This window comes from Lonchura striata, chromosome 2, assembly GCF_046129695.1.
Source record: "Lonchura striata isolate bLonStr1 chromosome 2, bLonStr1.mat, whole genome shotgun sequence".
Classification (NCBI taxonomy): Eukaryota; Metazoa; Chordata; class Aves; order Passeriformes; family Estrildidae; genus Lonchura; species Lonchura striata.
In genome coordinates this window covers 42421614-42438159 of record NC_134604.1, presented here as the reverse complement: position 1 = coordinate 42438159, position 16546 = coordinate 42421614, and the positions used below count along the sequence as shown (strand labels likewise).

The window sequence follows — 16546 nt, the reverse complement described above, 5'->3', positions numbered from 1 at the left end:
ATGCTTATCTTTGACATTTATTAGAGCTGGTGGATGTTGAACCACCCCATGACTTCTTTTCTCCTCAGCAATGTGAAGAGGACTGCAGCAATGTGACCCCTGTTTTGACCTAGAAAGTTGACTGCCTATCACATCAGTAATACTGAAGATGTTACACAGAGAATCCCAGGAACCAGAAACAGTGCTGCAGCATGGTCATGACCGTAACACTATAACAGCAGGGACTCAACATTCCTAATTGTTCCCAACATGGGAGTCTGTTAGGTAGCTGTATAAATGTTCATTGTATCAACAAAAATCTGATCAGTATGGTCACATACATGTAGAACTGAATGGGACCCATACAATGTAATGATAATAATCAAGAGAGGGGCTTGTTGGGGTTTTTTTTAAGTAGCTGAGAAATGCCTTTAACAACAAGTTTAACAACGAAGACATCAGGATGAAAATATTCACCATTAATGCCTCCAGCTGGAGAAAAATTGGCTGGAAGGGACAGCAAAAAAGCCAGAAAGCAGAAGCACAGATTTCCTGAAAAAGCCACAGTCCAATGTGAAGGCATTTTTTTCAACAGTTTTATAAAATTTGAGTACGTGATGTGAGAGCTCCTCTGAGGTGCCAAACACCTTCATCTCCATTTGCTGCCAGTGGAAGAGGAAGGTGCTTGGCTGAAACAGGGTGAAATCCCATAATTTGTCACAGCCTGTGTGACTCTTGAAACTTCTCTTATTCTGAATTACTTAAGACAGGAAATAATCATATGCCCTGTGGCTAATGTGGTTAAACTGAAAAAAACCTTTAGTGATGAAGTAGCAGATAGATAGATAGAGGAGATAGATAGATAGATAGATAGATAGATAGATAGATAGATAGATAGATAGATAGACAGACAGACAGATGAAGACAGATGCAGACATATGTAATATTATTCACATTCTTTAGGCTCAATTTATAACCCTAAATTAATTTATATTTATTTATAAGGTAAAATCAATCTTATTTATGCATATCTTGGATTCCACCAGAATAATTTTAAAGAAACGCACTGCTTTAAAAAATTGCCAGAAAGAGGTAAGGAATTAGCATGTTCATCATAAATCAATTTGAAAAAAACCCAATCTGCTTACAGTCATTTCTCCTGAAGTCTATTTTGTTTTATTTTTTATGGGATTCATACCTCATGCACAATTCCCATTTTCTAGGTGGAGAATGTAGAGTACCTCTATATTTGGTGGTCCCACTTCACACAGGTGTGTTGGGACAACTTGCAAGGTTTTGCATTTGTCCATCACCTAATCTGGCATGAAATTGCTCAGGTTTGTAAAAGTCAGTGTAAAATAACTGAAACTGAGTGCCAGTTTGAAAGGGTAGCCAAGCTGCTTAGACAGATTCAAATCCCAACCGACTTCAGATGACTGTGAAGTCGGATGGGTTCAATTAAGTTTTATTGTGTTAGCCTGCACAGTGTTATAACTTGTGTGGAGAGAATCAGAGCATGATGAGCCCTGAGTCAGTCTACAGCTGACTCTCCAAAGCACCCCATAACCATACGGACTGAGATGTGAGAAAGGAGGCACATGGAGCAGAAAGCAGACAGCTCTCCTGCCAAGACAGGGATGAGAGTTAAAATGAAGGCTCTTTCACTTTGGCTTGTAACATGTACAGCTGTTTCTGGAGCTCTTCCCATCCACCCAGAGAAATACAATGAAGAAGATGCAAAGCTTGTACAGGTAACTGCATTGTCCATATCTGGGATCTATTGAACCCTCTGTTTTTAGACCTATTCTGTGTGTTCCAGTAGCACAGCAAATTGCTGCCTTTCTGAGACAATACTATTGCATAGAACTCTGTTGCCCAAACTTTACTAAAGTAGGTTAAATCTGTACAGACTGACAATGTCAGGTTAATAAGTCAGGACAATGTTGTCTGTTTCTGTTTAGCTATGATTCTCAGGGAAACATCTGTTGTGCTCCAAAATCACAGGAAGAAGGTTTTGCCAGCAACCTACACAAATATCAGTCCTAAGGTATTTATTTGTTCAAGAAACAGATAAAAATGTGAAATGTGTCACTTTTCTTTTTTCACCAGAACTATTTGAATAAATTTTATGCTGTTGAGCCAGTTCCAAATGAACTTGGATGGAAAATAAATGCTGAATCCGCAGCTGAAAAACTTCAGAAAATGCAACGATTTTTTGGTTTGAAAGTGACTGAAAAACTGGATAATGAGACATTGGAAATGATGAAGAAACCCAGGTGTGGAGTTCCAGATGTGGGTCTCTATGGCTTCACCCTGCCCGGATGGAAAAAAACCAAACTGACATACAGGTAGTATTTTTGAGTTTAACTTTAAGGTTTGTGGATATCCAAATTTGTTATATTTAAATATAACTTCTATAGCAATTGTTTCCTGTTGAGAATACAAAAATGTTTCTCTCTCCACATCTGTCAGCTATACATGCTAACTATTCTTATGAAAAAGACATATTGGACAGTTATCACATATTCAGACATACTCAGTTTTCACATATAAAACTCACTCAGCCCAAGATGAACCTTGAGAACTATTTGTTTACAGATTACATTGTTTCTTATATTTTCTGTTCATTTTCTTAACCATATTAGGGATTTTCTCTTTTCTGCAAATACTAAATATTATGTTTGAATTCTCATAACTACAGAATTGTAAACTACACACCAGATATGAGCAAGGAGGATGTGGATAAAGCAGTTGAGAAGGCATTTAAAGTGTGGAGTGCTGTCACCCCACTGATTTTCACTCGAATTCATAAGGGAATAGCAGATATAATGATTGCTTTTGGGACCAAAGGTAAAATGAATACTGCACACAGTGGTAAAATTAATTAATAGATTTTTCAATAGTCATAACAAAAGCTTAGAGTTGTTTCAACTTCATATTATTTAGTTCATGGACATTGCCCTCGCTATTTTGATGGCCCCCTTGGCGTTCTTGCTCATGCCTTTCCACCTGGCACTGGTTTAGGCGGTGATGTGCACTTTGACGAGGATGAAGACTGGACCACAGGCTCAGCTGGTAAGTTAAAAAAAGGTTTCTAAGGTGTTATACAGATGAATAAATTTCATTCTGGTTTAATTTAAATGAAGGAAGAGACTGAGATGAAACACTGCATCAACTACAAGAGCAGTTTGAGGAGATCTAAGGCTGTCCTCCAACAGGGATACTTACAACATAGACATAAACTCACCTTGATCTACTTTAGTCCTTAATTAGGCCAATAAAAATACCAAGAGGACAATCCTTCTCAGGTAGGAATGCCACAGACACAGCCACTCTTACCTGGGGGCTGGTAGTGGCCCAGAGTTTCCCAACCCTTGATAAAAGCTTTCTCTTTTCCCCTCCTGGTGCACACCAGGCCTGGCACTGCCATGTCCTGTGCTTTGTAGCAGCCTTCAAAGGACATCCCCACCACCTAAAAAGCAATACAGCCACCATGGATAATGAAGAGTCTTCACTAAAAATTCCAGGGAAGGTTCAACAATAGGCAGCAGAGAGGGGAGCACTGAGTGCCCAGCCTCCATCTGTCGGGGAAGGTCTGCTCTGCTCAGCCTCCAGGCTGGCTGCACAGCATGTACTGCCTCTGACAGGTCTGTCAGCACACAGGCACAATACCCTCTGCTACTTTAGACCCTTTTCTCGTCCACTTTTTGTGGTGGAAATCTGCAACAAGAGGACTGAGGTCAGGAAGAGCAGGAGGCTAATGAACAGAAAAGTGCTGCAAAACAGCTGCACAGGGAGGAGACTGTGGGTTTATTGTGGTGGGAAAAAAAAGAGAGGGATGAGTGCTGGACATATCACATTATTAAATGTAATGTTTTCCCCATACTGGGACTGAATAGGTCAACCACAGTTTTTCTGCTGTTCCTCAGCAGCACAGCTCCAGCAGCCAGACATTGCAGAACTTGGAGCACTCAGAAGACTCGTGAGAGGGGAGGACTGACTGGAAATATGTGTGGAAAAAATGAGGCTTTATTTTGTTTGGGTTTTTGAGAAATGAATGTCTTGGCTTCAGCCAGCCTTTCTTGGGCAATCAATGACCAGTCCTCTCCTCTGCCACAGACTTGTGATCTTTATTAAATCTGTTGATATTTCTGGATCTTGGTCTGCAGGGCAGATGATCATCTTCAGAAAGGCGTATTACTTGGAGGGACGTGTGTTGAAGGAAAAGAAATTCCATTTTTATTTCTTTATTGTGTTAACATATTTCATTAGGAATAAGCATGCAGAAGCATAATATTTTAAAATTTATTTTGTTTGATAAATCTCTAAAGAAACCATATGCTTTAGAGTCCCAATGGTAGAAAGGTAAAGCATTCTGCTAACATTTTATTTTTCCTTATCTATTCATGATCTCACCTTTATTTCTCAGGTTTGTAGGAGGGAGAGTGACACACAGAGTGACACTTTGATACCTGTGGTGAGCACAGAGTGTGTCCTTCTGCCTTGCCCTGGAGAGCTGTTAGTTTGATCTGACTCACTATCTAATCTGTCCTACTTCAGCCAGGAAACCCTGCCAGGACATTCCAAAGAGCTGCACCCACACTCATCCCCATACATCTGCTCATGACACACACACAATTTCAGTAGCTAACAGAAAACAAAAGGGTCAAAAGTCTCTACCTTCTAGTGGGGGAAGACCACAGTCTTGTCGTACAGAAAAATATGTTCACCTAGATGCATTCCCCAGTGAACACCAATATATTGTATGAAAACTGCTACTGCACAATAGCCTGATGCTGTGATTGTATCAGCCATGTACTGACTAAAATTTGACTGATCTCTTCTCTCTATCCTTTTCATAAGGGTTCAACTTGTTCCTTGTTGCTGCTCATGAGTTTGGCCATGCCCTGGGTCTCTCCCATTCTAATGATCAGAGGGCTCTCATGTTCCCCAATTATGCCTATGTCAGCCCCAGTGAATTTCCCCTCTCTCCAGATGATATAAGTGGCATTCAGTCTATTTATGGTGAGTAAAATCCATGGCTTTAGAAAAAGAAGGCAAGCAGGGAAGAAATAATATATTTCATAAAGTTTCATCATAAATTTAATCATATTAGCATTATATTTAAAAAAGAGCAAGGTGTGGAAACCTGAATATTTCTACAATTTGGTGTATTCTTTCCAAAATATCTCCCTCAGGACCCCCACCAAATGCCCCAGATAAAAGGCCAGCCACCCCTACCTCACCTAAAATCTGTGGCTCCCAGATATCTTTCGATGCTATAACTACACTCCGACAAGAAGTCATTTTTCTAAAGGGCAGGTAAATATTGATATCATATTTGTCTGCATGGAGTTTAATTTTTCTTGATTTATACAAAGACTGAATACTTTTGTGGTTCACATGTTTACAGCATTTACAATGAGACCAATGGATTTCAATTCATGGAAATAAAAGTTTTAGCAGATATTAATTGTATTAATACTTTTACAGGATCCCCTGAAAAAACATGCTTCATTTTTTTCCAGAAAACACCTCAATCCCAATGAGACCTTATTCCCAAATGTATAAATGGTTATACTGAGTAGTGACTTGACTTAATGATGCAAAATTTTCCAGACAATCACATAAAGGTTTAGTTTGGAAGGTACCTTTAAGATCATCTAGTTCCAAGCAGGGACACTTCCCAGTAGTCCAGGTCGCTCAGATCCCCATCCAACCTGGCCTTGCACATTTAATTAAGTGTTCAATTAATTTTACTAATCTGAGTAACTAGCAAACTAAGAAATAAGCATGTTTGACAATACACTTGAGCCAATCTCTCCTCCATTCCTCTCTGCAAGTCCAAATTCATCTGGGGAATTTATCTGCTCAAAAGGTTACAGTAAGTCTTACCCGGCCTTCTATAACCCTCTTACTATACAGTACAGGACCATTTTGAAATATTCAGCTGCTTATAAGTGATTGTTTATCAATCAGTATCAATGAAATGCCAGAATGAAGATAGAATGAAAAAACCAAACACTTCTCAGTGCAGGGAGTTATTTCCTTTCTGACACATCAGGACAGGTAGCTCCACTGACAAGAAAGAGCTTGTAAGTCACAATGTTGCTCACATTCTTTTGCACATACAGAAGTTTCTGTGGTTTTTTATGTACTACAAATCTGTTTCATATTTAAATCAGGCACTTATGGAGGGTATATCCCGATAACTCACAAGCTGAACGTGAATTAATTTCTGCCTTCTGGCCAAATCTGCCTCCTGGCATTGAAGCTGCATATGAGAACACAAAAGATCAGATCCTACTTTTCAAAGGTGAAGTATGAGATTTTCTCTTTTTTTTTTTATTAATTTACTTATGTGAGCAGAAGGCATGTGCACATAAAATACATTTTTCAAACAAGTAAAATAAAACCTCAGAATATTTCATCTAGTTTTCCTACAACCTACAATAAAGGAGTACATTTTATAATTTACTGTCTGAAAATGACTGGCAAAACTGAATATTTTAATTTGTCTTAACAGGCAACAAATTCTGGGTTATCAGTGGATATCAGGTGTTGTTCGGTTATCCAAAGAATATCAACACACTGGGCTTCCCTAAAGGTGTCAAGAAAGTTGACGCAGCTGCTTGTAATAGAAATACAGGGAAAACATACTTTTTCATAGGTGACAAGTACTGGAGGTAAGAAGACTTGACAAATGTTTTCCTCTTAATAACTCCAATAAAATCTGAATAAAAATTAAAAATAAACGTGATAAAATAGAAAGTAGACCTTTTAGGTAACTGTAGGTTCCCTCTAAATCCTATTCCCAAACTGGAATGATACCCAAAGTCTTGATACTCAAAGAACAGTCAGGGGAAGAAAGAAGTCAGCTTTGGGAAGCTGAAAGATTCCTTCTGTGTGCAAGGACAGTGGCTGCAAAGGTCTTCCTCAGGCAACCAGGGAAAACATGGTTCACACAGACTTTATTGTGACTAACTGTGGGGTTCCTCAGTGATACATACAGTGTCATCTGGATTTTGAGATTCCTGTGGTTTCCTGTTTTTTGGTTTTGATTAATTTGGGTAGAGTATTTACAATATTTTGCATTCTTATTTTACTGCCTTGGTCACAAGACAATAGCATGCAAGTAAACCACAACAGGCATGTCTTACCTAGTAACTCATTCTCTCAGCCTCACATGCCTGTGAAAAATATTTCTTGTATCCAAGGAGAAGTGAAATATAGGCTTTGTTTCCTTGGTTTGTTTTGGTTGGTTTTTGTTTTGTTTTTGTTTTTGTTTTTTTTTTCCCTGAGAGGGTTCCTCAAATCTGGATGAACATTTTATGTTCTTCTTTCAACTCCCTTAATTTAGCCCTATCTCATAAAAATTGTCATGGCTCAGTTAGGAAGAACTTGATGTATTAGAAATAAGCCAGCTTCCTTGCCTCCATCTAAATCTGTCAGCTAGTAGAGGACTATGTACAATATATTATAAAAGTCTGAGAGGAGTCAAAATTCATGCTATAAATATGTGCTATAGCAGGAATTAATCTGCCCAGTGTCCATGCACTGTCTGTCACACTGTTCCCATCCCTGGAATCAAAAGTGTGAGTCTTCCTTCAGTTTTTCTCACTTAGGATGCTTCTTTGGAGGTGTCTACCTTTATCAGCAAACAAGAAAAAACATCATGGAAAGCGCAATGGCCAGCACCCTCAGCCATGTGTGCAAGTAAATAATACAACTTTCTCTTGCAACCCCATTGAAACCAACTAAATTGCAGATGATGGGCTCCTTTTAAAAGCTGCTTAATTCTATGCAGAATTGAAGTCTAAACTCTGGAAAATTGCATGTCTCCCTTTATATGATTTAGGTTTGATGAAAACAGCCAGTCCATGGAGAAGGGATATCCTAGACCAACAGTCGATGAATTTCCAGGAATTAATCAGAGGGTTGATGCTGTTTTTCAACAGAAAGGTAAATTAAATGAGCTTCTAAGTAAAATCAGTTTAGTTCTAAAGATTTAAGTTCTGAAATTATGATGATCATTATTGCTGTATCCTGCAAAAGACAGAAATTAAGAGATGCTCTGCTTTATGCACAAAGGGGATTTGTCAGAATGAAGATATTTCTTGTATCCATAACATAATTCTTCACTTTTTCATTTCCAGGATTGTTCTACTTCTTCCATGGATCAAAACAGTGGGAGTTTGACCCTATTGCTAAAAAAGTTATCAGAGAAATGAAGAGTAACAGCTGGTTTAACTGTTAGTATCATTAAACTTTCTACATTCAGCAAAAGACAATAAATACCATTCCAGAGATCTCAGAAATTGTTTGTATGCTCACTGCACTACAGAATAGGCAACAGGACTAGTTTTTATAAATGCTCCCCAGTTCTCACATATCTGTCTGTTTTACACACCTCCTGCATGCTTTACTAAAATGTTTCTTTTTGCTGTGTATTTTTATAACAATGCAATGACCCCAGCATGAAACTTGCCCACCTGACTTGTAAGCAGCAGCAGCATCACCGTGCTATTGATGTGAGAAACCCACTGGCTTTGCTCCTGCCAGGAAATCAAAGTAAAGGATTGAATGTGATGTTTCACTAATCTACAAGTCTAATCATGGTGAACACCATCATCATTTAGATCCCTAAGAAAATGTAAGCCTAAAGTGAGGTGGTATGGTAGATATTTGAGGGACATTAATCTGCTTCAGCTTTCTGTCTAGATATATGAGTTAGGGAAAATGCCTGCCCTGAAAGAAGAGGAAGTAATTTTCCACAATTTTACTCATCTCATCTCATCTCATCTCATCTCATCTCATCTCATCTCATCTCATCTCATCTCATCTCATCTCATCTCATCATCTCATCTCATCTCATCTCATCTCATCTCATCTCATCTCATCTCAATCTCATCTCTCATCCCATCCCATCCTATCCCATCCCATCCCATCCCATCCCATCCCATCCCATCCCATCCCATCCCATCCCATCCCATCCCATCCCATCCCATCCCATCCCATCCCATCTTGCCCAAAGACTATGCTGGGGCAAACCAGTGTCTTCAGCCTCCAGAGAAAACATCTCTTAGCAGGAGAAGGTTACCCAAATAGCTTAGAGTAGCTGCCTTTCAGACAAATAAGTCTGGGTGGAATTAATAGTATCTTTGATCTGCATCTCTCAGTTTTTATTCAGAATAGGACATCCTACATTTCTCCGCTATGATTTTTGCTTTTTTGACAAGTTAAAACACCAGCTTTTTTTATCACTACAAGCCAGTGATAACGTTGTCTGAAGGCACCTGCTTTCATTGCCACTGTGGAGTGATTGTGATATCCCAGAGAAAAAAAAATCTTCTCCAGCATTCAGTTAAACTGATGGCTGTGTAGTAGAAAGCACAGTTTAACAGCACAGTCACAAAAGCTGCCAAGTTACACCCAGGTGTTTATACTCAGAGGCAAGATTACTCTTTAACACAAAGTCTGCTCAGTGTGTAATATAATTGTAATTTTAACTTCAAGTAATGTTTAATCATTGAGTCATAGACGAGATTATTCAGTTCTTTGCAATGCATAGGCAAGTTCCACTGTCTTCAGATTTATAAACAAGCATCATAGTTAACCCTGTTCTCCTTCTTTTCTTAGATGAAAAATTATTTCATAATTTATAAAAATCTTTGGTTTTAAGGCAAATTAATCTTTAACAGTGGAATGTAGTTTATGAAGCTTTCTGACTGGCAGCTCTGGCATTCTCTTAAACCAGTGGGGGGTTCACATTCACAGGTCAGCTGCGAAAATAAATAAAGCAAGCAGTATTGCTTTTCCTTTATTAGCAAAGAAGGCCTAAAAAGTCATTCTCAACACAGAAAGACTTGACTTCTAATTAGTGGTAACAGCTTGGTCACTCAGTTTTCCCTCTCTGATTGTCATTTCATTGGAAGAGTAGGAACCAGAATAGGAGTGTCAGAACAGAAGAGAAGTGCTTACTGGTGGTCCTATCCTTTCATCTCTGGACAACATGGGATTATGTCTTGCAGTTTACCATATCCTCCTACATCCCCAAAGAGTTCCCAATAACCCTTCCCCTCTCTTATGCCTCCTATAGCTCCTCATAATGCATGTCCCCATAGATATTTAGGTATCTAGCTGGGTAATGCTGTGTAGTTATCTGTGGGGTGACCAGCCATAGCCCCACAGCCTGACCCAGGGGTGAATTATCTGTCTTCCCATCAACAGGGGTTTTCCTCCTATAGCCAGATGTTATTTTCCACAAAACCAGTAGGAACTCTGAAATTTCAGTTTGGCTTGAAAAAATCAGCCAGTACCTCCAGTTGCTGTGGGACCAGATGGATGCACAGACACACAGAAAACAGGATCTTATGTGGTCAAGCTGAAATAATTCTCTCAGTGTTTTTACTAAACATTCTTCTTGCTTTCCACTGGAGATTTCCATTCAGTTTTATAATATTGTATTCCCCCTAGTGTTGACAAGAGGAGTTTGAGAGGGCAAACAAGAAAAGGCAGAAATTACTTATAAAACCAGGGAAGACATCTAATCTTCATGTGTCTTTCCAGTGGTTTCATGTCACCATGAAAAATGGTCGTTTGTTTCTCATCCAATTAATGGTTCTCAACAGCTGTTTTTCAAATTAATGAGATCCTAAGATGATGAGACTGAACTGAAATGAGAAAATCATACATCCTAATGTAATGTGTTACTGAGGCACACAGACTACAGCATTCCTGGCAGATTGTCCTGAAAAGTCCTGGTCACTTCTTTGCCTACAGGAACTCGATCTCCTGACACTGGCATGGGAGTGTTTCAGCTAGCAGAGTGGGGCAGGAGCTATGTATGATCAAATACTAGCTAGAACAGAGCTGAAAAGTCACAGCTTACCCTTTCAAGTGAGCAATTCTCCCCTGTGCTCTCAGGTGACAGATAAATACACCAAAAGCCCTGAAAAAACTGATATTGAATTTTTTAGGGTTAAGTACCTTAAAGGAAGAAGAAAGACAAGCATGGAAGCTAACATGTAAAGAAAAGACTTGTTATTACCTGGCTGTACATAACCATTCTTTCCTGCACTGACTCAGAACTTCAAATATGTCCCTTGCTGCAAATTGCCCAAATCCCCATAATAGGAAATGAAGGTGCAAGGCTGTGTTTAAGTGCTGATAGCCAACATGCTCTTTGAACAGCTTATGAAGTGGTAACCTTTTTGAACACTGGTCCATCAGACATGCCAGAGCCATGCCCAAAGCAGAGAACTGAAACCCAGTACAGATATTGCAGGTGCTGAAATAAGACATCAACAAGAATGATGAATGAGTGGCACAGTGCAGATGAAGGGGTTGGCCAAAGCAGGGAGAGCACTTTTCTGAGGTCTACACACCCAGAGAGCCTTGCAGGATGAACCTTTTTAGTGGCAGCCAGCTCAGTGATGATACTGCGTGTACATTGGACATGTACTTTGCAGACAGGATCTAGAGGTTTGAGATGTGGGTTCTGTGGTTCTGGCTGTAAATCAGACATTTTCATGGTCTGTCTGCATTCATTGATTAAATCAGCTTGGGATTTTTCCTGAGGCATCCAGGAAAAAAAAATAATAATTATGGTCTGTAAGCACTGTATCTTGCTAAGTTTCGGTAAGTTAGTGGACATAGATCCATGTGTGTGTTTGTGTGCTCCTTAAAGTACCTCGTCCCCATATGGGTGCATGTGGGTCTGCACAGGCTCTGTGGGGCTCTGCAGCCTGCAGGAGCCAAAGGAGCAGGGAAGGTGTGGAATATGTTCTCTGTATGACCGGAACAAAAGCTGCTGGTGGAACCAAGGGCCATTCAACCTTCACATTAATGAGCAGCACAAGGCTCCAAACTATCAGATAAAAATCCAACATAGGCTCCTAAAGACTAAATCTGGGTCTGGGATGGGTAACTCAGCCTCTGGATATTGTGGCTGTGGGCTCTCTGTTTGACCTTGGACTGATGAAGGTGGTGATTGCTTTTGGAGCTTTTGCTGCGGGAGGTTAGCACAGGACCCCAAAGAAAACTCCAACAAATTGGAGTTAAGAACTTCACCTTGCCGAGCCCAGCCCGGCAATTCCCACGGACACAGCCCGCAGGGACCTGCCAGCTCTGCCCGCTGCCCCTGCCTCGGGTCCCCCCGGTCTGGGGCGGGCGTTCAGCGCCGCTGCCCCAAGGTCACCACTGTCACCCAGGGCTCCCAGCTGCCACCGCCCGGTCACCGCTGCCACCTAGCGCTGACAGCTGGCACCGCGCACTCACATCTGGCACTCCGCAGTCACATCTGGCACCGCGCACTCACATCTGGCACTCCGCAGTCACATCTGGCACCCCGCGCTCACAGCCGCCCCACCACCCGCGCCAGGCTGGCTCCCGGCAGCTCAGCTCCTCAGATGTTTCATTTCAGTCATGCGGTTACTCTGCGCAGGATTTCCTAAATAAAAGTTTGCAGAAAGGTATTTTATAGAGAGAAAAGCATGCGAGGAGAAGCACTCAGATTTAAAAACAAAAAAAATGCTTTGTTAAATCTATTAATAGCGTAATTTAAATTGAATAAGCTGAGCTGTGTGATTGCCATGTTGGCGGTGGTTCAAAGCCACCAAAAGGAAAACATAAAGAAAAGCACCAGGAGGGTACTAGAAACTATGTTCTGAAGGACTGAGTCCCCTAAATTATCAGCAACTATTATAGGAACTGGTCGAAGTTGTTTTGCCCTAGACTAAAAGAGTTATAGTGGTTAATATGAAAAATTGATACTTAAAAATGCATATATTTTCAGAAAATAAATACTTACAGATATATGGAAAATGTCATTATTAAACAGAACAACTTGGTAATTAAGATGAAAAATATATAGTTGACAAAAATAATGAAAAGCATTTTTTAAATGTATGTATATGCATACAATACAAATATATATGCATATATTTACCTTTAGCTATGTTTCAGGCTATCACCATTACTTTTATAACTACCACTTTTCATTTTCACCAAAATCTGTAGAGGACATGATTTACACAATAAATACATGAACTCTTTAAATCATTATGCAATTTCTACTTTGGTTATAATTTTTCAAGCAGTCAAAGAGTGCATTTATGAATTCATACTGCTGTAAAGAGGATTACTGTGATCAGACCAGGCTTTCAGTGTTAAATAAATACACATAGTGTAAGGAAGTAAGGAAAGTTTACCCTGATCTCATGAAGAGACCAAACAGGCACAGGTGTGTTCTGGAGCAAAATTCTGCAAGTCAACAGCTGTTTGTTTATAGAGATGTACAGAGTATGGAAGGAGAATAACTATTAGTAAATATGTCTTTTTGATTTCTAAGTGTGATAAACTCTTTCCTCATTTCCAGGAACACAGTGCAGTCTGTGCACATTGTGAGCCGGGGGACAGGATTTAATTAGAGAAGAAGGCGCTGATTCAGCAAAGCCTTCAAGCTCATGCCAAAATTCCAACATGTATTTGAGTAACACTACTTTTGAAATCTTTTGTGCAGTCATAGCCCTAATGGGACATCTGTGCTCATTAGGACCATAGAAATGCACTGCCCCAGCAAAGTTCACACAAAGCATGGCCACTCCCCAAGCACTTGGCTGAAGAAATGCACATTCACACTGGTACATTCAAAGTGATCTGTGCGTAAATGAGAATGGACCCTATCATGTTCCTTCCTCTTGCAGTCCCCTTGTCTCTTCTTCCCAGAGCTTCACTCCCACCTTGCAAACCTTTCTGCTTCTGCCTCTGGCTTTGCAAAGATTATTTTCAGGTACAGATTATTGGAGGCCATATTTTTGGGAATCACAGCTATCAAAAGACAAAGGTCTACACAAAAGGAAAATTGTACAAAGGGAGATACAGAGGTCTTCCTTTCATTCCTGAATATACTGTGAGATATTTTTGCAGACCTAGCATTTCTGTAAGAATTTGGTTACACTGTGAAGGCCAAGTTCTAGGTATGTAAGTATCTATATCCTTGTGTCTGGTGTCCTCCTAACTGGATTTGAGCTTTAAAGATGCTTAACCATCAAGTAAAGTGTCTGCAATTTGGGATGAATGTGACTGTAATTATGCCATTCTCAAAGGTTTAAAGTGAGGGTGAAATGAAATACTTGTGGATAAAAAAATGATTCTTAGAGAACATACTGCCAACAGGCAGGAATAAAGATCTTACTTCTTAGAGCAGCTATCTGGGGAAAGGACAAAGGAACTATGGACTTTAACATGAGGGTGATTTTGAAGCCAACTTCATTATATTCACTTGCCTTGCATGTTTTTAGTTTGTGAAGCACTTTGTGGCCAAAAACCAGAATCCTGGTAAGAGCTGTCCAAATGCCTAATGGAGCATTCTGAGCTCAGAGCAATGAATGGTCCTTTGGACACATTCACACCACATGGCCGAAGGCGAGAGTTTTAGCACCAGAAGTCAGGCCAGGTCAGCTACTGAGTACTTGACCTGTGTGTGGCTGACAGCAGAGACTTAGGGAAAAGATGGATATAGATCTCAGGCAAAGTTTTCCTGCAACACCTAGGTTATCTCCTGAAGGAAACTTCTGAGACCCTTTTCTTCCTTCAGCACGGGGCCAGGGACCATTGTCAGTGAGACATGGACTACCTAAAAACCTGCTCTCTGCACCTATTTTTGGTCACCAAGGCTGGGCTGACACTGTAAAAGAAATACAGGGCTGCTGGGGCTTTTTTTGCACACTGAAGAAAACAAAGTGTGAACACTCTGTAATATCGCACAGGTATGAGCCAGTGGTTTGCAAGACAGAGAGGTTCCTATCCTTTATCTTTCTCTAAATACAAATGTCTTCCTCCAGCAATGGTGCCACACTCCTTGGCTAGCAGCTGGAATTAACAACAGTGTGTGGCATCTGACAAGAAGACAGAGGTCTTGTTTCATTACCATGTACACTTAGTAAGTTTATCTCCATGCACAGTAGTGATTTTACCTCTCTCTTTTGAGAAAAATAGTGGAAATAACAGTATTTTTCTGATGCTAATGCTAGACAAGGGCCTGTACAAGTCATATCTGATGTTACAGCACAATCTGTTAATTCAAAATAGAAAAGCTGAGCACTAACCATCTACAAAATAATATACACTTTACATACTGCAATAAAGTTCTTCTTCAGGCTGCTTTGCCATATTTCTATTTGCCTTAGAGAAAGCTGATGCAAATAACCTAAGATCATCAAAACCTGAATGTTTGATATCACAGGAAATACCAAAATTATTGTTTCCTTTCATTCTGAATCAAACCTCATTCAGCCTAAGAGTTGAATTATTTCAGCCTAAGATTTCAGCATAAATGCATCATACTGGTCTTCATACTAATTAACTAATAATTCAGTTTGCATTGCCAGACTTTTCTAATAATCATGTGTTCATCTAGATTATTTTTAATCATAATTTCATACATTAAAAATTGTAAAATCTGTATTGGAAAATACTCAAATTTTGTCAATCCAAATATTAATATATCAATTAGCAAAATTTGCTTGAATTCTTCTGTTAAGGATTTCTTTCAAATGTATTATATCCAAAAGAGAAGGCATCAGTTTGTGAAGATGGCTGCAGCAGCATGACAGGAAATCTTAAGGACATACAGGTATTCCCAGTTTTTCAGGTGACCAGAAGTGTGGGCTACAGCACTATGAGCATAAAGGACTCAGAGACCGTGGCGTGATGTTCCTGACAAAGCAAAGTACCAGCTCTTTTCAGGAGAGCCTAAATGGATAAAGACTACATGAACACACAGGTGGTGAGTTGAAGATTTTCTGGCTTTGGAAATGAGTAGGCATATTTGGATTATTTAAAAGAACCTTTGACTTTTTAATTTTTGCCATGTTGCCTTTGTTTTGTATTTCAATCCTTTTACCTCTGTTATAAGCTTAGCAAGAACTTTGTAATAATTCTCTAAGGTTTTTTTTTTTTCCATAAATTCCCAGTACTTAGAATTAAAGGAAGACTGTATTATAAAAGGGCACAATGCAAGTTCAAATGCAAAATGTTTCATCTGTTTTAGTCAGAAACACACACTTGTTACTGCACAACTAAATGCATAGCATTACATTAAGAAGACAGCAAATTTAAAAACGTAGGTCCTGAAGGGCTAGAATTTTCCCACGGTGTGACATCCCCGGCTTTCTTTTTGACCCCGTCCCTATTGCACAGCATTGCCACTAGATGTCAGATGATGAAAGGGCCCAACTGGTCTCCACTAGTGAGTCTGGTCAACAGATGAACTGCGAAAAAGTGTTGCAAAGGGTGAGTCACCCGGTAAAAAATAGGTAGCTATGGATTTTTAGCTGTTGGTAGTATTAAATTATAGGTTTTCTAGAACGAAGTGCACTGCTGTGACACACAAGAACACAGGAAAACTCCTGAAGTCACCCTCTATCTCTGGGCTGTTAGAATGTTTTTAGACCTTCTTTCAAAATGAACCCTGATTTATTGCAGGAGTTCTTCAGCATTATCACAATGATAACACTAAAAAGAAATGGAAAAATGAGACTCAGAACTTACTCAATGGAAATTA

The 16546-nt window shown here is 39.7% G+C and overlaps 1 protein-coding gene across 1 annotated transcript; it reads left to right on the top strand.

Moving 5' to 3' along the window:
- The first annotated feature begins 1628 nt into the window (after positions 1 to 1628).
- LOC110470053 (matrix metalloproteinase-27-like) lies at positions 1629 to 8236 on the top strand. The gene is made up of 10 exons (XM_021529403.2): positions 1629 to 1730; positions 2089 to 2327; positions 2681 to 2829; positions 2926 to 3054; positions 4843 to 5004; positions 5178 to 5301; positions 6165 to 6295; positions 6506 to 6665; positions 7838 to 7941; positions 8136 to 8236. The coding sequence occupies exons 1-10, from the start codon at positions 1629 to 1631 to the stop codon at positions 8234 to 8236; spliced, it is 1401 nt and encodes a 466-aa protein (XP_021385078.2).
- The last annotated feature ends 8310 nt before the right edge of the window (positions 8237 to 16546 follow it).

Bases quoted from the DNA above. Each gene is read 5' to 3' on its own strand.
- LOC110470053 (XM_021529403.2), top strand. From the start codon at position 1,629: ATGAAGGCTCTTTCACTTTGGCTTGTAACATGTACAGCTGTTTCTGGA. The intron at 3,055-4,842 runs GTAAGTTAAAAA...CCTTTTCATAAG, and splicing joins CTGGACCACAGGCTCAGCTG to GGTTCAACTTGTTCCTTGTT. The intron at 5,302-6,164 runs GTAAATATTGAT...TATTTAAATCAG, and splicing joins GTCATTTTTCTAAAGGGCAG to GCACTTATGGAGGGTATATC.